The sequence below is a fragment of the Muscardinus avellanarius genome (assembly GCF_963383645.1).
Source record: "Muscardinus avellanarius genome assembly, chromosome: 7".
Taxonomy (NCBI): Eukaryota; Metazoa; Chordata; class Mammalia; order Rodentia; family Gliridae; genus Muscardinus; species Muscardinus avellanarius.
The window spans coordinates 57089314-57112786 of record NC_137793.1 but is presented as its reverse complement, the minus strand read 5'-3'; the positions used below and the strand labels follow the sequence as shown (position 1 = coordinate 57112786).

Sequence of the window (23473 nt, the reverse complement as noted above, 5' to 3'; positions counted from 1 at the left end):
AAGAAAAAGTATTGTGCATGCATGCTAGAGTCTGAAATTGGAATTCTTACCCTCTCTCTATCCCTGGCCTTTAAATAGTATTTGTATTGGTATGTTGTTATCAGTGTTATCAAGGCAATAGGCTAGTAACTTATTTCTTAGCTAGGTTGTGTCTCTTTGCCTCTGGACAGTGCACTTACTAAGTGCAGGGGTCAAGAATTTACCTGGCTTCTGCCCTGTCTTTATGGCTCTGAAATATCCCAGGCATAGTCACTGTGATCTTAGGGATTTTACTATTCTCTACATATTTTTACACTTAAAGGCTTTATTATGGGTAAATATTAGGACAAACGGCAGAAGGGGGGAAGTCTGCATTGTAACAGCTTCTGCCCCTCCCCGCCTGAGTGCCTGCGCAACACTCAGGCTCTGACTGCTTTTTACGTTTTGGAAATTAATACCAGAGCAATTTTTCAACACTGGCACAGAAGGCTTAGAGCAAAGATAGGAGAATGCCTGGATGTTAGTAAGAACCTTCCATTTTCCTGATTGATAGCAAAAGTTATAAAGATCCCTAATAATGGCAGGATTGAAGGTGCTGTTAAACAGCCACTTTGAGCATTATCTAGGTCACGAACTGGCCAAGCCTGGTTACCAAGGAAAATAAATTTGCCTCGTTTGAGATCCAGCATCATCCAGAGGGAGACTAGATTGGTAAGGAAGCACCCCAGGGGAGAACTGGAGGGAACATGAGATTGGGCCATTCTCACGATGAACTTGTAGACTGGAGTGATTGGGAGTGGGCATTCCCAGACACAGACCAAACAGAAGAGTAGGATTAGGGAGAAGGAAAGGAGGGTCATCACCCAGACTTTTCTGATCCCAAGCAAAAGCCTGTAGGGGTTTTGGTGCTTGCTACCAGGACTTTTATAGACTGGGAAGGTGAGATCCAAGACCAGAGAAAGGAGAGAGAGACTCACCTGAGAGGAATCCAATGGCACACTTACCCGTGTTAATTGGAGGGCCGGTGTGTGGCTGTAAAGAATGCTCCATGGAGGAAGGAGCATCTAGTGATAGTCCTGAGCTCGAAAGCCAGGATCCCAAAGCAGCTTGGACCCCCAAAGGGAGAGCAAGGTTGGCGAGAGCCTGGATCCGAGTCATGGCACCAATGAAAGAAATGGGTGCAGGATATATCACAGACACTAGGACAGGTAGAAGAGAAGTTTAGTGTGTGTGGAGTGGGACTTGACAGGCTGCCTCTGGCCAGCAAGAGAACAGCAGCCAGGTTCAAATCCAGTACTTGGGAGGTTGAGACAGGAGGATTGCAGGTTTGAGAGCAGTCTCATCAAGTAGTAAGATTTTCATCAACCTATTGACACTCTGTTTCAAAACAAGAACTACTTTTTGTAGCCTTTTAGTAGATCTGGGGATGTAGCTTGGAGGTAGAATACAATCCTCAGTAAAACACACACTAACACACACACACACACACACACACACACACATGCACACACACGTGCTTGAGTTGACTTGCTTTTTTTTCTATGATAAAATGTATCAGATACAAAACTTATGGTTTGCTTTTGATGTCACATTTCAGTTTTCAAAATTAATACAAATTTAATGGGTTAAACATTTTAAATCTTCAACTCATGTTAAATTTTATTACGTGTACTCAAAGTACATAGTTTTATGTACTTTGAAGAAAAAACATCCTAATTGGGATAACATGCTATTTGGAATATTTCATTCTTTTTGTTTTGAACTGCTACATTTATTATATTAAAAACACTCCTAATATGGAATCATATTTCCATGAGGTATGTGCTAAATTATTTTGAATATCTGTACATATTTAAATGTACAATATTATATATATTGATATTTTATGCATTTTTCTAGTTTTTAAAATATACTCTGGTTGTTAGTTTGGATTTTTACTTATTTCAGATAAAGTTTAAAATGCCTTTGTAGCTAGGTATGGTAATGGATACTTGAAATCCCTGTACTTGGAAGGCTGAGACAGGAGTGATGAGGTAGAATAGAAAGAAAAGCCGGGCATGAGGGTTTACCTGTGTAATCGCAGCATTTGAAAGGCTGAGACAGGAGGATTGCGGTTTACAGACAGCCTCAGTTTCTTAGTGAGACCCTTTGCAACTCAGTGAGACCATGTTTTAAAATAAAGAATAAAAAGTAGGGTTGAGGGTGTAGCTCAGAAGTAGACTGTCCCTAGGTTCCATCCCCAGTACTGCAAAAAAAAAAAAAAAAAAAAAAAAAAGGAAGAAAAGAATAGAAGGAATTAATTTTAGGTAGAAAGGAAACACATTGGGAAGGAAAAAAAGATATAATTTCAAAATCTGAAAACTTCAGTTAACAGAGCTTAGTTATTCTTAAAAATCTAGCCCCACACTTTTAAATCAAAACAGCCTGGCTCAGAAAATTCCTGAGCCTATTAAAACCTAAAAGTTTCATCGTGTGTGTGTGTGTGTGTGTGTGTGTGTGTGTGTGTGTGTGTGGTGCTGGGGATTGAACCCCAGGGTATTGTACCTTCTAGCTACATCCCCAGACAAATTTTTAAAAATTATTTATTTTGAAACAGGGTCTCACTGAGTTGCAAAGGGCCTCACTAAGTAGCTGAGGCTGTCTGTGAACCTGCAATCCTCCTGCCTCTCAGAAGCTGAGGTTACAAGCATGCGCCACCACACCCAGAAAGTTTCATCTTTTGTCAAAGTTCCATTCATCTTTTTGTTAAAGAGTCCTACACCCTGGCTTCATGTCTTCACTCCCTGGGATTCTTATCTAAAGTTATTCCCACTATTTGTGAACCAGGTAGCTTTAAAGAAGAAGCCCCATCCCATGTGACCTGGCCACTCCCTCTCTAGTAAACCATATAAAAAAGTAGAGCTCTGAGCAGTTTGGAGCCATTTTTATTTCAGCCATTTTCTTTGTCATTTTTTAGTCATTTCTGGGTCATTTTGGGCCATTTTTGGGCACCTCTAGGGCAGCTTTTGTAGCTCTTGGTCACTTTCCCCATGGGTACTCTCATGCTTTCAAGATGGCTAGCATTTCCCCTGACATATATCTTTACTTTACTTGAATTAAAATTTCTGTCTTTATCTCTGACTGGCACGTGTTAAAATTTTTTTGCCATGAAAGCCAAGAACCCTCAGAAGTTATTGTGTTTTCCCATGGTGGGAGGATTGCAGGTTCAAAGCAAGCCTCGGCTATTGGCATAAGTGAAGCCATTATAAATCATCTGCCACACTGAGGACTGACCAAAACAATTTCATTATCCCACAACCTGAAACTAATTTCTCAGAAAGCAGATGACCATGGCAAACAAGCAACCTAATTTTGTAAATGTCAACTCTGCCCCTAATAACTTTCCTGACATTTAGTTTCCACCCCAGAGCCCCATAAAACCTGTACTCAAGTACTGGATTCCAGTACATTTTTTTAAAGATTAAAGCAAATCTACACTTACACAGCTGCAAATTAATGATAGAATCAAAGTACTTAAAAAATTCTGTCTGTTCTGAATACATACAGGCTTTTTTATTTTCATTTATTCCCTAAGACAATATAGTGTAATGGCTACATAGCTAAGTGTATAATGGCTATGTAGAATAATGATTATATAGGTAATTATGATATTGTATTAGCTATTATAAGTAATCTGGAAAGGATTTAAAGTATTTGGGAGGCTGAGTGTGGTGGTGCATGCTTGTAATCCATGCATTCAGGAGGCAGAGACCAGAGGATCAAGGTTTGTAGCCAGCCTCTAGCTGATTAGCAAGGCTCTTTACAACTCAGTGAGACCTGTTTTAAAAAAAATGAAGATTAAAAAAATAGGTCTGGGTATGTAGCTTGGAGGTAGACTGCCTCTGCAGTAGAATCCCCAGTACTGCAGAAAGAAAGAAAGAAAGAAAGAAAGAAAGAAAGAAAGAAAGAAAGAAAGAAAGAAAGAAAGAAAGAAAATATATAGGAGCATGTTTGTAGGTTATTTGCAAATACCATGCTATTTTATATAAGGGAGAACTTGGGCATCAGCAGAGTTTGTTCCTGGAACCAATCCTTTGCAGACACCAATGGATAGCTAGAGAAAGAGAGATTACGAGAATCCAAGAATCTCTCTCTCTCTCTCTCTCTCTCTCTCTCTCTCTCTCTCTCTCTCTCCTCTCAGTTTTAGTTAGATATAAATTTCCCCTGAAGAGCTCATTTAATAATGTTTGGAGCTGATTTAATTGAATCATGAGGGTTGTAATTCCAGCAGTGGATAAATCCACTGTAATGGATTTATCTGGGTAGAGACCTAGGCCAATTGGGCATGGCTGGAGGTGGGTCCCTGGGGGTGCTCCCTTTGGAGGGGGTTATATAAATGGTTCCTCTTCCCCAACTCTCTGCTTCCAGCTTCACAGTGTTAGAATCACAGCCCATGTGCTCTACCTCTCTCCACCTTCTGCTGCCATGCCCTGAGATCTGCAGTCCCAGCCTCACATGCACCAAGCCCGAAACTGTAAGAAAATAAATCTTCTTTCCTCTAAGTTACATGGTCAGTCTTTTAGATTATAGTTTCAATAATTACAACCAGAACACTCTCCTCCCCTCCCTCTCTACGTGTATGCAGTCATCTACTGGTGTCTGCAGGGAATTGGTTCCAAAATGCTTCACATGACTATGGAGGCTTAGAAAGTCCCACAATTTATTATCTGAAATCTCGAGATCCAGGAAGGCTGGCAGTATAAGTCCATGTCCAAAGTCTTGAAAAGCGGGTAATGAGTGATATAAACACTTTGAGGGCTGGAGATATAGCTTGAAGGCAAAATATTCTTGGGTTCAATCCCTGTACCACACACACAAAATAAAATAAACCAAACCTATTTGAGAACAGAAGATAACATACAATGTCCCAGCTAGACAGTGAGGCATTTAAAAAGAGTGAATTTAAAATAGGCTGGGCCGAAAACCGGGCGTGGTGGCGCACGCCTGTAATCCCCATCCTTGGGAGGCGGAGACAGGAGGATCGCACAGGTTTGAAGCCAGCCTCAGCGACTGAGTGAGGCGCTCAGCAACTCAGTGAGACCCTGTTTTCACATAAAATATAAAATAGGTCTGGGAGTATAGCCTGGAGGTAAAAAAGCCCCTGGGTTCCACCCCCAGTACCACACACACACACACACACACACACACACACACACACGGCTGGGCCGGGCATGGTGGTGAATGTAATCCCAGCATTTGGGAGACTGAGACAGGAGGATCATGGTTTGTGGCCAGCCTCAGCTACTACTTAGTGAGGCCCTTTGTAACTCAGTGAGACCCTGTTTCTAAATAAAGAATAAAAGATAGGGCAGGAAGTGTAGCTTAGAGGTAGGATTCCCCCTGGGTTCCTCGCCCAGTACCACAATAAATAAATAAATAAATAAATAAATAAATAAATAAATAAATAGTTTGTATGATACTGGCATAAAAATAAAGCACAAAGACCAAAGGAACAGAATAGGAATCTCAGAAAACACCTGAACCATCTATCAACTGATTCTAACAAAGGTGTGAAAAACATATACTGAAGAAAGAATAGTTCTTCAATAAATAATACTGGCTAAACTGAATATCTATATGCATAAGATTGAAACTTCATCACTATTTATCACTCTATAAGATCATCTCAAGGTAGAGAGTAAAGACCTGAATCCATGAATCTACTAAAATAAAACATCAGAGAAACACTTCAAGACAGTGATATTTGGCTAGGACTCACATTGACTACACTCACATTGACCCTGTTCTGTATTTTGTGTCCTAATTGGATTATTAATCAAGACAAATGATCGGGGTGGTCTCAATGAGACATGCTGTTCTTTGCATATGAAGATGTTACAGGAAAAAGGATATTAAGAAACCTGGGAATTGCTCAGAAATTCATAAAGTCCCAAAAGTAAGAATCTAACTAGTAGAAGTTGAAACAATTATAGTTGTTTATAGATGGTGAGTCTTTTGAGGGAAATCTTGACATGATGCCTACAAAATTAATTGGACCAGCTTATATGATTAAAGAGCATCCATGGTTGCCACTTCAGGGAGCCAGAGATAATCAGTACATAGTCCCCCACCACCCTTTATAGGAATAATAAGGATGGAGAATGATAGTAAGGATTAAGAAGAAATGCCTTGACATCAAGATTCTGCCAACCTACAGAAGGTTGGGCAGGCAGGGACCTCCTTGGTGCCTGCTCACAAAAGCATAAAAGAATTCTTTTAGTAAACAATTTAATATGTATTATAGAAAATTGGGTGAGAACATTATATGTTAGAGAAATAGAACAAGTTCAGTGTGGGGTTGTTAGTTGGGTCAAAATAAGTGAATAGAATATCTAGTGGTCAAAATAGCAGATAAAATTAGCAGTTAATTTTAGAAGTGGAGACAGTAAGTCTAACACTTAGTAGTTTAGATAAAGGGTAGGATCGGTTCAGTTAAAAGTGTATTATGAGCCGGATGTGGTGGCGCATGCTTGTAATCCCAGCATTCGGGAGGCTGAGACCTGAGGATCACGGGGTCGTTGACAGCCTCAGCTACTTAGTGAGGCCCTCTACAACTTAGTGAGACTCTGTTTCAAAATAAAGAATAAAAAACAGAGCAGGGGGTGTAGCTCGGAGATCAAATGCCCCTGGGTTCCATCCCTCAGACCCGTAAAAAAAAAAGTATATTATGTGTGATGTAGAGTAGTAGTGTGTTTTGTAGGTCAACTCATTACAAATTAATAAAAACAGGCAGCTTCAAGATGTGCCTGCTATATAGAATTCAGGTTAATGAAAAACAATGTACATGTGATATGGCTTGCTGTAATTTGTTAGAATCATGTATAAATAAAGTATATTCTAGGGCGTAGGCAGAGATGCCTTCCCCCTGCTACTAAGCACGGTGTCTCTCATTTTTTAATTTTGCCAACCTTAGATCTCCTTCAAGACCCCTAGACTGGCCAAGGCTGGACCCCGGCATATCTCACTGTCATTCACCAGTTTATCAGGGTCAGGATAATGGGGCTCAGTAGTGTACAAGGTCTGATTTGATTGTATGGTCACATTGGTAGGAGAACTTACTGATCTTTCTGAAATGGAAGGCATAGATAGCAGATGTGGCCATGACCTGTCTCCATTCTTCCATCTCATGGCATCATAGGGGATTTTCTTCCCACATGTTAGAATAGTTAAGGTTAGTACTATCTGCATACTGCAGTGGTGCATTTTGTGCAATAGATTTATAGTAGCGACCACATGATAACGTGAGTGGATTTGTTTGGCACCATGCATACTTTGCCCAAAATCTTAATGTGTTGAAGATAATATTTTGGAATAAATGGGTGTGATCCCAATAACATGGTATGGTACTTTCAGGTGTAATAGCCTTTAGATGATGTTGTACAGGTAGTATAAAGGTGTGAGTATATAAAGGGGGGCATGTGGTGGCAGAGCACACAGGGTGGCCAAAAGCATAGGGTAGAGAGGAACAGTACCTTAATCCACATGATAAATCTGGTTAAAGGTGAGTTTCAGCTGATGTTGCTGGCATATAGGTTAATATTGTGCTGACAGTGTTTTAGCAAACCACTGAAACTTTCAATGTTTCCAGAAGCTGTTGGATTATAACTTGTGTGGAAGTTCCACATGATGCTTAGGTCCAAAGCTACTTTTTGTACCTTAGCTCTGATAAAATGGCTACCTTGGTCTGATTCAATGAGAATTGGGGTCCCAAAATAGCAAATCTGCCTCCAGATCACCCAAAGAGTTGTAGACTGGTTGAGGGATCTAGAAGGGACATGTGAAGCCAAGCCAGAAAACTTGTTTACCAAGGTACACACATAGGCATCACAAAAATCTGAAAGTGGTTCAAAAAAATCAATCTTCAGGAGTCCGGGATTTAGCTCAGTGGCAAAGTGCCTGCTTTGCAGGTGTGGCACTCTGGGTTCTATCCCTGGTTCCAAAAAGACAAAAAAGAACCCCTTTAAAAATCAATCTGCAAAGCATAATTGAACATGGAAGGGGTCCAAACAGCAGCTAGGGTGTTGCATCAAATGCACAACAGTTCACTAGGGCAAGTGGGACACATAGCAGCAGTCTTCCCCACAACATCAAAACCTGATAAAACAGAAATTCAGAGATTTCTAGAAGATCAAATCAGGAAAATAACTGTAGAAATAATAGAGGTGTTTTGAAAAGAATTCAGAGAGAGCCAAAAAGAGATAAAGGATGCAATTAATGAAGTAAAGGCCTCAATCCAAAATACAAACAACCGATTAGACCACATGAAGAATAGAATCTCTCTCTTAGAAGATGATCACTCCAAAAATGAACGCATAGTTTCTAATCTAGAAAAAAATATCCGACAGCAGGAATCTGACATTGAAGAAATATAGGCCCATTTTAAGAGAGCTAACCTAAGAATAATTGGAATAGAGGAGGGAAAAGAAGGTGAAACCAAAGGGATCAACAATCTCTTCAAGGAAGTAATAGCAGAAAATTTTCCAAACATAGAGCAAGAGGTCGATACACAGGTCCAGGAAACTTATAGAACTTCCTTTAGACAGGAACGAAGAAGAGGACTCTTCTTCTCCCACGCCACATAATTGTCAAAATGACCAATGTGGAAGCCAAGCAGAGAATCTTAAAGGCAACAAAAACAAAAGGCCAAGTGACATTCAGAGGCAAACCAATTAGAATCACTCCAGACTTCCCAAACTAAGTCATGAGAGCCAGAAGTCTTGGAGTAACATATTCAAAACTCTGAAAGAAAACAACTTCCAGCCAAAAATTTCCTACCCAGCAAAATTTTCTATCAAATTAGATGGAGAAATAAGAAGCTTCCATGACAAACAGAAACTGAAGGAATTTATGTCTTCAAAACCAGCGCAAGAGAAAATACTCAAAGAGATTAACTACAAAGAAGAAATAGGTAACACACACCAGAACCAGAGAAACAAGATTTTCCATCCAACAGACAACTAAGATTAGTTATCTGTGGAGATTCATTATTTATGTTAGTCTTTTACCTATCCCTAAATTGTATTGTTTGCTTTTATTGTTGCTAATTTTTAGGATTTCTAGTTGGAATACTAATATACCTTCAGATATAGCATTTGGAAATATTTTATCCCATTCTATCAGTAACTTTTAACTCTGTTTACATTGTCTTTGGATATACAATAGATTTTTATTTTTTAGGGAGTTTATTTACCCTTTTGTTGCCTGTGCCATTGAAATCATATCCGAGCAATCACTGCCAGTTTCAATGTTGTGAGGTTTTATGACCCAGACTTTCTTCTAAAAGTTTATAGTCTTAAGATTTATATTTAGGTCTTTTATCTATTTTGAGTTAATATTTTTATATGGTGTTAGGTAAGGGTCCAATTTTATTCTTTTCCATGTAATTATTATTTTTCAACAATATTTAGTTAAAAGATTATTATTTCCTCCACCAAATGTTTGTGGAAACCTTGTCAAAAATAACTTGACAATATATGGAAGAATTTATCTCTATGCTTTTATTTAACTCCAATGGTTTATATATCTGCCTTTATAACAGTACTACACTGTTTCAATTATTGTAGCTTTATAAGGCTTGAAATCAGAAAATATACATCTTCTAGCTTTGTTCTTTTTCGAGATCATTTTGGGTATCTAGAGTCCATATTCCATATTAGGATAGATTTTTTTTCTGAAAAATAAATAAATAAATGTATGATAGTTTCACCTAAAAAGAAAAAAGAAAAAAATATTCTCTGGTAAGAAAGAAAGCAAAAAGAAATATTGAAATGTTATCTTTAAGTCATCAAAAGCTTGGTACCAGACAAATGAAACTGTTATGTGAGATGATCATTTTTAATTTTGGATAAATTGTTATAATACTGTCAACCACTAAGCCAAGCATGGGAAGGAAGGATGGAGAGGGAACGGGGTGGGGATCGGGTAGGGGCTAACTGGGCGATGTGCGCATGTATGTCTACAAAAGTATTTTTTAACCCATTATGATGTATGAATACAGTGCACCAATAATATATATATATATAAAATAAAAAAATAAAAAAAAAAAACAAAAAACAAAAAAAAAGAAAGGGAAACAAGGGCAATAAAAGCTGACAGGGGCACCTGCCACACCAGGGGATACAGCAGCATAAATGCCCCAATTGCCACAGCCATTGAGAAAAAGAATATTAAAGACCAGGGTATCCATAGGCCTAGGAACATACAACTGTCAAAAGGAGAAAAGGTATTCCTTGGCCAGCTTGATAGCTGCGTACTGCCTGTCACCCCAAAAGAAATCAGAGGCCTTCTTATAGTGACCTATAAATGGGACAAAGTGCAGAAAGCCAGCTTAGTCCAATTGGGGCGCAAATTTACTCGCGGTCGAGAATCTCAGTAAAGATGGGGAAGGATAGAGTGAAATACTGCAGATTCTTATCTGCAGCGGTTCTTTCCCTTCTAGGAAAATAATCCTATTAGCGGCGCTCTTGAAAAGAACCTGATATGGATCAATGCTTCTTGTGCAATCGAACACTTTATTCTGGACACAAGATTTTTTATATATTCCCCTCTCCCAGTGATTTTCTAGTAAAAAAGTGCAAAACACCCAAGGTACAATAGAGATATACACATGCAGATTACCAACCCTGAACAAGACAAAAGTAAAGGCCTGTGATATCACAGATCTTTGTGATTGAAATCAGTCCCATTATCCCAGGTGGGTCTTGTGCTTAGATTCAGCCCCCTTTGGCCTTGCAGCTGCAGAGGCTTTTATTGGGCTAATTCCAAAAGAACAAAAGTCACACCCAAAATCACTTGAAGAGTCCGGTTTTTAAGAGTTTTCTTTAACCCTTTCGGAACTTTCATTCCTAGGGCTTAGTCCAAAGTCCTTCTCTATCTAGCAACCTCCTTTGAGCTGAATGGGGGACGAAGTCCGAGATTCCAGCTTTCATATAGTTGTCGTAGGGAAAATCCGCGTTCCTTTATGATGATTTAGAGAATTTCGATGAATGTCTGCTGGATTTTGTCTGCAATACAATGTGCTGTCTGAAAGCTTAAGCAAACTCATAACACAGTTTAGCAGGTAAATACCAAGAAATAATATGAAGTTTTTAGATTTAGTTGTCAAATATACCTCTCTAGCTGCTGAGCACTTTTCCTCAAATGATAGGCTTATTAGAAGCCTATTCCTCTTTTAATAATCCATATTCCTATCACTAACCCTCTGCAACTTTCTTTTCTTTTCTGATTACCCTAATTCTCTCTTTCCCATTCGGGACAATCTTAGGATAAGATCTTCTTCATACAAAAATGCTTTCTTATTCTCACCATATTTTCTTTCTTTCACCTTTACACATCTATTTTATCTGTCCTTTGTTTTGACATAGCTATTTTTAAGCAGGTGGTGTCGATATATCTCCAGGCATCGCTATTACTAGGTGCAAAGGCCAAGATTCCTTTTAGCCCTTGGCTAATGAAGGTCAAAGATAAGGGTAGAGTTCTGCATTTGTAATTACTGACTGGAATGCTGCCACTGCATCTAACTGGTTATTACCATTTGAACAAAGCTGAAAGTTTATTTTCCACGGACTCAGTTTCTCTCACAGTCCTGATCTTACGCCACCGGAGCAATTTGTGTGGAGAGTTAAAAGAATCATTACTAAAAGAATAATAGTTATGAAAGAATATCTTAAGAGTGGAGGAGTTTTTTGGCCAGAGACGACGCCCTCTCTCGGGGCTAATCACCAATATGACTACGTGGGGAATTATACACACACACGCAGATGCCGAGAAGAAGTGGGCAGCAAAGTCTTGGCAACAAAGAATCAACTAATATGGGTACTTGGCAATGCCAGTATCAAAACAGACCAACCAGATGTTGTGCCTGGGCCTTAGTAGAGGGGGCCTGCAAGGTCAGAGTCTTGGAGATGATAGGTCAGAGATGGAGGGACCCAAGGTGGACCAAATGACACCTAAAATTTTAAGAGAGGGGCTAGGTCCCTGTATCTTGTCAGGATTTATGGTCCATCCATCAGCCGTCAGGACTGATGCCAAGGAGGAAGTGGTAGTCTTAACTTTAGATTCCTCATGTCCACAAATCAAAATGTCATCCATATACGATAAAAGAAGCACAGAATATGGGATTTTTGCCTTATCAAGAGACCAATATTTTGGCCCTAGTCCCCCAAGGTCAAATAGGAACCAGGGATAATGGGACTTTGCTCAAGGTCCCTCCGACTACAGTGAGTTATGTTACTTCCCAAAACAGGGAGATCATGAAGGCCCCAGAGGTTAGGAGCCTCCCACATATACACTGCTAAAAGGAGAGTCACCAGAGAGAAAATGTTTTCAGTGCTTCAAAGGAAGCCAAATGGTCAGTGAGACCAAGACCTGTCCTGGAAGATGGAACAACTGGTAGAGGTAAAGCCTCACTAAGTCTCTAAGGGTAACCCTGAAGAGCCTTGACTGACCATAGCAACAAAAAATGCTGGACAAACTTATGTTTGCCCAACATTGGACTAACTACTTGCTCTTAAGCACCCAGCAGGAAAGCATAACCAAAGTAAGTGTGCTATTCTGGAAAACAATAAAATAAAAACAGTCATACTCATGGAACCATTTAAAAGACCACCCACATAATATAGCTATATTCTGACTTTGGCTCCCCTTTATATTCTTTTTTTTTTTTTTTTCAGCAATGGGGATGGAACCCAGGAGCATTCTACCTCCAAGCTACACCCTGGCCCTATTTTTTAAATTTTTATTTTGAAATAGGGTCTCACTGAGTTGCAAAGGGCCTCATTAAGTAGCTAGGCTGGCCACAAACTGCAATCCTCCTGTCTCAGCCTCCCTGGTGCTGGGATTACAAGCATGCAACACTGCCGAGACCACATGCTGCTTCTCGGCATCTGTGATGGTCTCCCATGCAGCTAATCGGCAGGATCTCAACGCGAGAAATAAGCCCCGAGAGAGGATGTTGTCTCTGGCCAAAGTACTCCCCCCACTTTTAGATATTCTTTTATAACTATTATTCTTTTGGTAATGATTCTTTTTAACTCTCCACACAAATTGCTCCGGTGGTGTAAGATCAGGACTGTGAGAGAAACTGAGTCCGTGGAAAATAAACTTTCTGGTAATTTGTCTAAGCCTCTAAACGTCCTCGGCTTTGTTCAAATGGTAATAAAATCTAGTTGGAATTTAGATGCAGTGGCAGCATTCCAGTAACAGCAATTACAAATGCAGAATTCCTCCCTATCTTTGACCTTCATTCTAACTATTACAATAGAGCCAAGGGCTAGAAGGAATCTTGACCTTTGCACCTAGTGATAGCGCTGCCTGGAGACAGGGCGACACCACTTGGTTAAAATAGTTATGACAGAACAAAAGACATATAATAAAAACTTCATGTTGTTTTTTGGGCCCTGTCTACTAAAATATATTTTAAGTGTTTAATAGGGTGAGGCATTCAGACAGCAGATGGTATTGCAGACAAAATCCAGCAGAGCCGGGCGTGGTGGCGCACGCTTGTAATCCCCGCGCTTGAGAGGAAGAGACAGGAGGATCGCGCAGGTTCGAAGCCAACCGCGCGCTGGCTTAGGAGACCCTGTTTCCAAATAAAAATGTAAACATAGGTCTGGGAGTGGAGCCCGGAGGTAGAAGGGCTTCCAGGAACCCCAGTACCACCAAAAAAAAAAAAAAAAATCCAGCAGACATTCATCAAAATCCTCTAAATCATCATAAATGTACATGGATTTCCCTACACCAACTACATGTATGAAAGCTGGAATCTCAGACTTCGTCCCCCATTCAGCTCAAAGGAGGTTGCTAGATAGAGAAGGACATTGGACTAAGCCCTAGGAATAAAAGTTCCGAAAGGGTTAAAGAAAACTCTTAAAAACTGGATTCTTCCGAGTGATTTTGGGTGTGACTTTTGTTCCTCTGGAATTTGCCCACTAAAAGCCTCTGCAGCTGCTAGGCCAAAGGGGCTGACTTGAAGCACAAGACCCACCTGTAGGGTCATGGGACTGATTTCAATCACAAGGACCTGTGATGTCACAGGCCTTACTTTTGTCTTGTTCTGGGTTGGTAATTTGCATGTGTATCTCACTATTGTATCTTGGGTGTTTGCACTTTTCTACTAGGGAATCACGGGAAAATGGGGAAATATAAAAAATCTTGTGTCTAGAATAAAGTGTTCGATTGCACAAGAAGCATGGATCCATGTCAGATTCTTTCTCGGAGAGGAATCTCCACATTTAGCGCCTTGAATAGGAACTTAAAGGAATTTATTTCATAAAAGGGAAAGAATCGCTGCAGATAAGTGGCTGCAGAACTACCACCCTAACCTTTGTCCACCTTTCTGAGATAAAATCGATCTTGAGCATATTTAGTGCTGGATTTATTATTCCCAACTGAGCAGGCTTGCCACACAACACCACACCCAGCTTCTCCTCTTGTACTCTACATTATAATTTATAATTATACTTTTAGGCTCACAGAAAAGTAAGATATGGCACCAAATGTCCAAATCTTCCCTCCAGGTAAGCCTTTAAAAGGTGCTGTAAAGTTAAACTTATCATCCTTGAGATTTTACAGGTTCAGGACCATAAGACACTACAAAAAGCAGAGATTCCTATCTGTAAGCTTAAGAATATGAGTCCTGTTCAAAATCCTATGAACAAAAAATAAAAATCTTGTTTCAGCTAAGTTAAAAACAATATGCTTGGGTTTTTTTTTTTTTCCAGGCTTTGTGCCACAAAACCTTTTTGCAATGTTATACATAGTGACTCTTGGTCTATAGCAAATGGGTTAGTACCTGGCCTCCGATTTAAAATGCTAACAAGTAGATGGCCCAAGGTAATGGGTGATGGGAAAACATTATGGTGAGATTTCTGGATTATTGTATACTGTACTAATATATCAGTTTTTCATGTAGATAACCACTAAACCACTGTAAAGAACTTTGAGCCAATCACCAATCTCCTTCAGCCTTCCAGCTTCAGAATATTATGAAAACAAATCATCATATGAAGAAATCCTTCTTCCACCATCCTCTAGATCATTCATCCCCTGAGACCCTAAACTGCAGTATACTGACAGCACCCCCCTACAGCTCAAAGCAGTTAGAGCAGTCATCGACCTAGTTCCCTAACGGCAGTTAGGGTCACATCATCAGAGGGAAGACATGAGGCAGGGCAGAGAATCTGGGAACAGAAAGAATTAAAGCAGCCATCAGCATCCCCCTTTCTGTGAGGTTGGGGAGGTAAGCAGGAAGGTGGGAACTCATGGGCACCAGGAATCAGGGTCCCGACCAGCCCACAGAGAATCATTCAAATTAAGGATTAAAACTGTAAAAGTCATTGGTCCCCCAAACCCAATTCTGACCAATCATAAAAGAACAGATAGGCAACCTCAGGAAGGCTTAAAACCCACTCCCCAGGAGCTTCAAGGTCTGTCTGTTCTGGGACCAACCCCCTTTTGGGGGAGGTTGCTTTGTCCTCTATCTTTCCTTCCTTAACACTTGAAATAAAACTTTTATATTTCTATACCCTTCACTAGTCTCTGGATTTTCTTCATCGAGATCCATGGGACAGGAACCTTAATAAGAGGAGACACCCCTGTTTCAGTAGCACACACTCTAATACCAGTATCAAGGAGGCTAAGACAGAAGGATTGCAGGTTCACAGCCAGCTTCAGCAATTTAGGGAGGCTTTCAGAAACCTAGCAAGACCCCATTGCAAAATAAAAAATATTGCCAGGCATGGTGGCGCACACCAGTAATTCCAGTCCCAGAGAGCTCACCCATTTATGTTGACCCTTTGAAGCATGCTATCCTCTTCTCTCTGGGATTGGTAGACATTAGGAACTGAGTCTGATTGTGTTTGTGTGTGTGTGTGTGTGTGTGTGTTACTGGGGATGGAACCCAGAGGCCTTCTACCTCCAGGGTATACTCCCAGACCTATTTTTTTTATATATATTTTGTTTGGAAACAGGGTCTCACTAAGCAGCTAAGGCTGGTTTCAAACCTGTGCAATCCTCCTGTCTCAGCCTGCCAAATGCTGGGATTACAAGTGTTTGCCACCATGCCCAGCTTCATATGTTTTATTGTGCAGCCTCCTCTGTGTCTCACTTGACCAACACACATGAATCTAACTCTTCTCCTGGTCAGGACTCTCCTAGAGAGTGCTGTCTTAGTAGGAATAAAGTGAGTGGTGTTGCATGCTTGTAATCTCAGTACTTGGAAGGCTGAGACAGGAGGATCACAGGTTTTTCATCAGCCTCAGCAACCTGAGAGGCCCTCCAGAATTTAGTGAGACCCTGTTTCAAAATAAAGAATAAAATAGGCCTGAGGGTGTAGCTCGGAGATATAATGCCCCTGGGTTAAATCTTTAGTCTCTGTCTCTTTCTCTCTCTCTCTCTCTCTCTCTCTCTCTCTCTCTCTCTCTCTCTCACACACACACACACACACACACACACACACACGGAATAAAGTAGACACAGACCAGACAAGAACCATTGAGCAATCTACCAGTACTTACAGCTTCACGAGAGAGGGAAACCCAGTCATGGTTCAGACACTTAGGATTAGGCTATTCATCAGGATAAAGTAGTACCCATGATGGCACATACCTGTAATCCCAGTATTTGAGAGAGTGATGCAGGATGGCAGGTTCAAGACCAACCTTAGCAACTTAGCAAGAACCTGTTTCAAATAAGAAATAAAGGGACTATGAGCAGAGATCAGAGGTAGAATGCCTCTGGGTTCAATTCCCAGTACCACACACACACACACACACACACACACACACATGCAAAAAATTAAAAGATGAAAAAAATACAATGTTTACACTATTATTTGAAATGACAAATTTAATATATACTACACACTTGTTATGTTTTGGTACTAGGGTTTGAACCCAGAGGCATTCTACCTCTGAGCTACTCATTTTTATTTCTTTGAAATGGAGTCTCACTAAGTTGCTAAGAACATCACTAAGTTGCTGAGGCTGGCCTTGAACCTGTGATCCTACTGTGTTAGCCTCTCAAGTACTGAGATCACAGGTGTATGCCACCATGGCCTGCTATACTAAATTCTTATGTGTATTTGGATCTACTTCTATGCTTTTATAAAGCCAAGTGCCTCCCTTTTAAGTTATTTTTATATCAAGTTTCATTTCTAAATGTGTTCTGGATATTCTCTACAGTTATTTACCAAGGAAGCTAAAAATGTGTGGCCAAGTAAAACAAAACCAAGCTCTCCATCAACAATTTTCATTGAGGTTTTGAAAGAAATTGTGTTATATTTTATAGAGTCTTACATAAAGGTAAGGATAAACATTTAAAAATCTAATTCCTTCTTGCAAAAAAAAATATTTCCTCTAAAGACCTTGAGAAAAGACATAATTCTAAATCCGTGTGTGTGTGTGTGTGTGTGTGTGTGTGTGTGTGTGTGTGTGTGTGTTACTGGGATTGAAACCCAGGGGCATTTTACCTCTGAGTTACACCTACAGTCCTATTTTATTTTATTTTATTTTATTACTAATATTTTTTTTCAGGTCTGGGGATGGAACCCAGAGTCTTTTGACCTCTGAGCTACACCCCCTGCCGAATTTTTTATTATTTTATTTTGAAACAGGGTCTCACTGAGTAGCTGAGGCTGTCTGTGAACTGCGATCCTCCGGTCTCAGCCTCCCAAATGCTGGGATTACAAGCATGTGCCACCACACCTGACCCTATTTTATTTTTTATTTGGAAACAAGGTCTCACTAAGTTGCCAAGGACCTCACTAAGGTGCTGAGGCTGGCTTGGAACCCTGTGGTTCTCCTGACTCAGCCTCCCTAGTACTGGGATTACAAGCATGTGAAACCACGATCAGCTTTACATCTTTCTTAAAAGCTAATTTCCACATCCAGGAAGAGCTTTCTTAATGGCTTTGGGGCTATATCTTTAAAATGCAAATATCAAGGAAGATTGCACCTGTTCACCCGGGCTCTGGGGAAAATTCCTAGGCTCCCGGCTATATGTTGTTACTACCTGCTTGTCAAAGAGGCACAAGAAGCTTGACTTTTTATTTGAATAAAGGAAATTAACAAATACAAATGGCTACCCTAAATATCAGGTCAATTTAGGATAAATTAGATGTAACAAAAGGAGTCAAATCTTATTTGAGGGTGTTATTGTGTGCATGGGGGGAGGAATACTGGAAATGGAACCCAGGGTCATTCTACCTCTGAGCTACACCCCTACCCTTTTTATTTTCTTATTTTGAAATATGGTCTTACCAAGTCATTGTGCCCTTGCCTAGAACCTGCCGTTCTCCTGTCTCAGGCTCTTAAGTACTGGGTTTACAGGCAGGAGCTATCATGCCCATCTGAGGTTGTGATCTTTTTAGCTTGAGAACATGTAATGGGCTGTATCTGCCTGGCTATGTAAAAATGTGATTATTTATTTGTCTTTGTAAACTCATCATTGGATTGCCTATGATGCACATGGCAGTATGGCTTAATGTTTATTCAAGAATAAAACTGTTTTGTTCTCTCCATCTTTAGATGGAAAGAACTTCTTGTGTTGGCAGGAAGCTGTATTTGTAATTATTTCCCTAACACTTGCCATCCAAAAAATTGATATATGTGTGTATGTCTATATACAGATGTGTGCCTATACAAAATTTTATATGAATTCAATGTTTTAGATTTAATTTTATTATGAAAGACATTTCTGTAGCTTTAGTTGGCACAAAGTAAAATGAAATCACAAAGTTATTGATGTGAAAATATAATTTGTTTTATATATTCTGTGTATCTTCCTTAGTAAAATGATAGACATTTATAACTGATAGTTAAGATTTTTGTAAAACTCTGAGAAAAATGCGATGGGGATTGAGCCTGTACTGATTGTTAATAAGAGCTGTATTAACTACAAATAAGAATAAGCTTTCAGACTTAGGCAAAACAACAAAATGCTTTTCTATGCCTCTGTCAGCAAGAGCTGCAGCATACACTGACCTTGGTCATTCTGTGTTTAGCCCAGCTAAACACAGAATGTTAAAACACACACACACACACACACACACACACACACACACACACACACACCACTACATTCTCACAGTAGTTTAAAGTTAAAAGAACCCTATATTATTTACTAATTACAGAAAATAGTTATAGCCCAAGCCTCCATACTTTAAAGGACTATATCCCTGTATTTTTCTCTTCTAATCATTATGAGATAAGATTTCAACATAATAAATAACTTCTAGCAGTTATTTTGTTTGTTTGTTTGTTTTGGTGGTACTGGGGTTCCTGGAAGCCCTTCTATTTCTGGGCTACACTCCCAGACCTATTTTATATATTTTATTTGGAAACAGGGTCTCTTAAGCCAGCGCGGCTAGCTTCTAACCTGCGCAATCCTCCTGTCTATCCCTCCCAAGCACGGGGATTACAAGCGTGCACCACCACGGCTGGCTCAACTTCTAGCAGTTAAAGATAGAAAAAGGCTAAAAACTTCCCAAGGACACAGGTGGATGATACATGCCTTAAACTTCAAAGCGGGCATATACCATGTAACCCCTGACCTTGCTAACCAAATAACATATTTTGATCATAAATTTAAAAGAAAGACTTGCATTGCAGAGATAATTGGTGGGCCTGCGCCTACACTGGGTGGGGAAGGGGAGATAAAAAGACTATTGGCTAAGCAGGATGGGAGGAAGGAGATAATAAATTCTTATAAAAACCGTTCTGTGTTCGGAAACTTCAGTGTCTTACTTTCAAGGCCCTCCACTGCACCCTCTGATGCAGCGCTTTGTTTTGTCCCTTCTTTCTAACTTTTAGTAATAAAACTTGCTTAAGCTTGTGGCAGTATAGTTCTGGCTATTTTTTTTTTACATTTCTTTTCATATTTATTTTTTTAAAAATTCAGAATAGGTCAAAAGAGCAATTAAAGATGTAGGTGGCAGACACACAAGCCAGAAGGTAGCTAGAAAAGTATACCTTAAGAACATAAGAAACTTCATTAACTACCTTATTTAAAAAGCTATACCGAACATAAATAGCTTAGTTTGTGTTTCATTGACATATCCTTCCCTGACCCTCCTATTGAAAACATGGCTTATCTAGTTGGCTTGCCTGGTAAGGCCTTATCTGAAGTCATCTCATGTATACAGACATTCATTATAGCCAACTAGAAGGATCTTCATCCTCATACGGTCTTATTCCAGGTCCATGGTGCACCTCATTGTGTGTGAAATGATTTTACCCTTTGAAAATATTGTGACTTCAGCACAAACCAGTTTTTAAGTCTTTATAATGATCATCCTACTCCCGCCCCTTTACATGCAGCTGAAATGACAGGCTAGGAACTTTATACTGTTAGAATTACTGCCCATTAAATGATCATTAGGTAATGGCCACTAAATTTACATATTAAGGAAATTATATATAGATTACTGCAAAAACACAGTAAGAAGACTGAAGTTTGCTCATTTCTGCTCAGAAGAACCTCACTCCTAAGCTTCACAAAGAATGTTGTCTTTTTGGCTCCAAAACAGACTACTATGGTTACTGTTTCTCCTCCTTTTGATCTTCCTTTTGTTCTCCAGTGCCAGAACTTCCAGAGCCTTCTCGCTCAGATGCCATCTTTTTGTATGCCATCTCAAAGAGCTTCAATGATGCTTGCTGAAGGGAAGATGCTGCCTGCCTAATGTTTTCTCCTGTTTCACTGTCTTTTCGAGCCAGGAGTTCCCTCATTTTGGAAATCTCTTCCTTTAGTTTGTTGCACTCATCAGCAGGCAATTGGTCCTTAAATTCTTCCATCTTGGTTTCTGTGTCATGAATGATTCCTTCAGCCATATTAACTGCTTCAACTCGTTCCTTCTTTCGTCGGTCTTCCTCAGCATACTTCTCTGCATTTTTAACCATATTTTCAATATCATCTTTGCTTAATCCACCTGAAGACTGGATTACAATCTGCTGCTCACGTCCTGTGCCCTTATCTTTGGCAGAGACATGTACAATCCCATTGGCATCAATGTCAAATGTAACTTCAATCTGAGGGACTCCACGAGGAGCGGGGGGAATTCCAATCAGGGTAAACTGTCCAAGAAGTTTGTTGTCTCCAGCCATTTCTCTTTCACCCTGACACACTTTAATCTCCACTTGAGTCTGTCCATCAGCAGCAGTAGAAAACACCTGGCTCTTCTTGGTTGGAATAGTGGTGTTTCTGTTATTAAGTTTGGTAAAGACACCTCCCAGTGTCTCTATACCCAGAGACAGAGGAGTGACATCTAGAAGAAGCACATCTGTGACGTCACCAGCCAACACACCACCTTGAATAGCAGCTCCCATGGCCACAGCCTCATCAGGATTGACAGCTTTGCTTGGGGCTCGGCCAAAAAGATCTTGAACAATCTGCTGAACCTTAGGCATCCTAGTCATGCCACCAACAAGTATCACTTCTCCTATGTCGCTCTCGCTGACTTCTGCATCCTGCATAGCTTTTTGGCATGGAGCAATAGTCCTCTTGATTAGATCAGTGACGATCCCTTCAAATTGAGCCCGGGTCAGCTTCATATTCAAATGTTTGGGTCCAGAAGCATCCATTGTAAGATATGGCAAGTTGATGTCAGTCTGCACCGATGAGGAAAGTTCACACTTAGCCTTCTCAGCAGCTTCCCGTACCCTTTGAAGTGCCATGTTGTCTTTGGTTAAATCAACCCCTGTCTCTCTCTTGAACTCCTTCACAATGTGTCGTAACAAGGCCTGGTCAAAATCTTCACCACCTAAGAAAGTATCCCCGTTGGTGGATTTCACTTCAAAGACTCCTTTCTGAATTTCCAAGATAGAAATATCAAAAGTTCCACACCTAAATCATATACAGCAATGATTTTGTCTTCAGATTTGTCTAGACCATAAGCCAGAGCAGCAGCTGTGGGTTCATTAATTACTCGAAGCACATTCAGTCCAGATATCTGGCCAGCATCCTTAGTGGCCTGCCTCTGTGAGTCATTGAAATAAGCAGGAACTGTGATGACAGCATTTTTTGCAGTGTGTCCCAAGTAATTTTCTGCAGTTTCTTTCATCTTCATCAATACAAATGCTCCAATCTGACTTGGAGAATATAGTTTTCCATGAGCTTCAACCCAAGCATCACCATTGGAAGCACGGACAATTTTAAATGGAACATTTTTAATATCTTTCTGTACTTCCGGGTCATCATAGCGTCGGCCAATGAGACGCTTGGTGGCATAGAATGTGTTGTTTGGGTTAGTGACCGCCTGTCGCTTTGCTGGCATGCCAACAAGTCGCTCACCATCTGCTGTAAAGGCAACGACGGAGGGTGTGGTTCTGGCACCTTCAGCATTCTCCAGCACCTTTGCTTGTTTACCCTCCATCACTGCCACACAGGAGTTTGTAGTACCCAAATCAATACCAACAACTGCACCCTTGATTGCTTCTGATACATAATCCCTCCTTGAAACAAATCTAAAAGCCTCATGGCTAAAGCCATTCCAGCAATCCTGGTGGCGGGCGGCCGCGGGGCCCCGGGAAGCTGCGGCTCCCACGAGGCGGGCTGCTGCGGCTCGGCTGGCGCTAATCATGGCGGCTGGGCCGAGAGAGTACGGAACAACACGCAGGAGCTCGGGGGTGCGGGAGCCGCGCGGTAAGGTGGTGGAGGCGCTTCTCTATTTTTTTTTTTTTTTTATAAATTAGCTAAGAACAAGAACCCATGTCGAGGGTGTATTCATTCGAGTTCATGAACCCCTCCATGCCAGTCTGGTATGGAGCTGTACCTACCCTCTGTATTTATATCTTTTAATAAACTTCTTAAAAAAAAAAAAAGAACCCATATCAACATCTCAGATTGTTACAGAATGTACACCTAGTAGTAAGCATTGTTTATTTGCAGAAGTGGTACGTATGACATTTGTCTTCTGTTTTAACTTATTCGGTGAATATTTTCTAGCTTATTACATGTCTCATGAAAGCCAGTACTCCTAAGATAGATAAAGGCTGACTTTATCATTCTGTACTGCTGCGCTGAGTCTCAAGTACTGTCCTTAAGTGATCAATCAGTAGCACTTTAAGTAGTTTTCTGTCTTGCGGTCCCGGGTGCGGGTTACCACTCCTATAACCAGGACTCTGAGGAGCCAAAGAACCAGACTTCCAGGCAAGCCCAACAGCAGTCACCAGGCACTAGAGGGCGCCACTGGCGACGTCATCCAAGCCCGTCACCGTCGCGGGGCATTCTGGGCAGCGTAGTCCCGGTGCGGCCGGGAGCTGTGCGCATGTGTGATGCCCGAGCTGTCATCGTGGCAGTCTGTCCTTCGCCCCGGGGGTCCAGGCGCTGCGGCTCGGGTCGCCTCTGCCGCAGGGCCGGCTCGATGGCCGGGAGCGGAGCCGCGCCCAGCAGGTGTGTGTGGGAGCCGGCCGCGGCGTCGGGACCTGGCGGCCGGGCGGGCCTGGGCCTGGGGCGGCCTCCC

The 23473-nt window shown here is 40.8% G+C and overlaps 1 protein-coding gene across 1 annotated transcript; it reads right to left on the bottom strand.

The window, feature by feature from the left end:
* Positions 1–20552: 20552 nt before the first annotated feature.
* LOC308265312 (stress-70 protein, mitochondrial-like) lies at positions 20553–22591 on the bottom strand (the record flags this gene model as incomplete). The annotated part of the gene is given in 2 exon segments (XM_080698934.1): positions 20553–21853; positions 21856–22591. Coding segments are annotated over 2 exon segments (2037 nt in total).
* Positions 22592–23473: the final 882 nt, after the last annotated feature.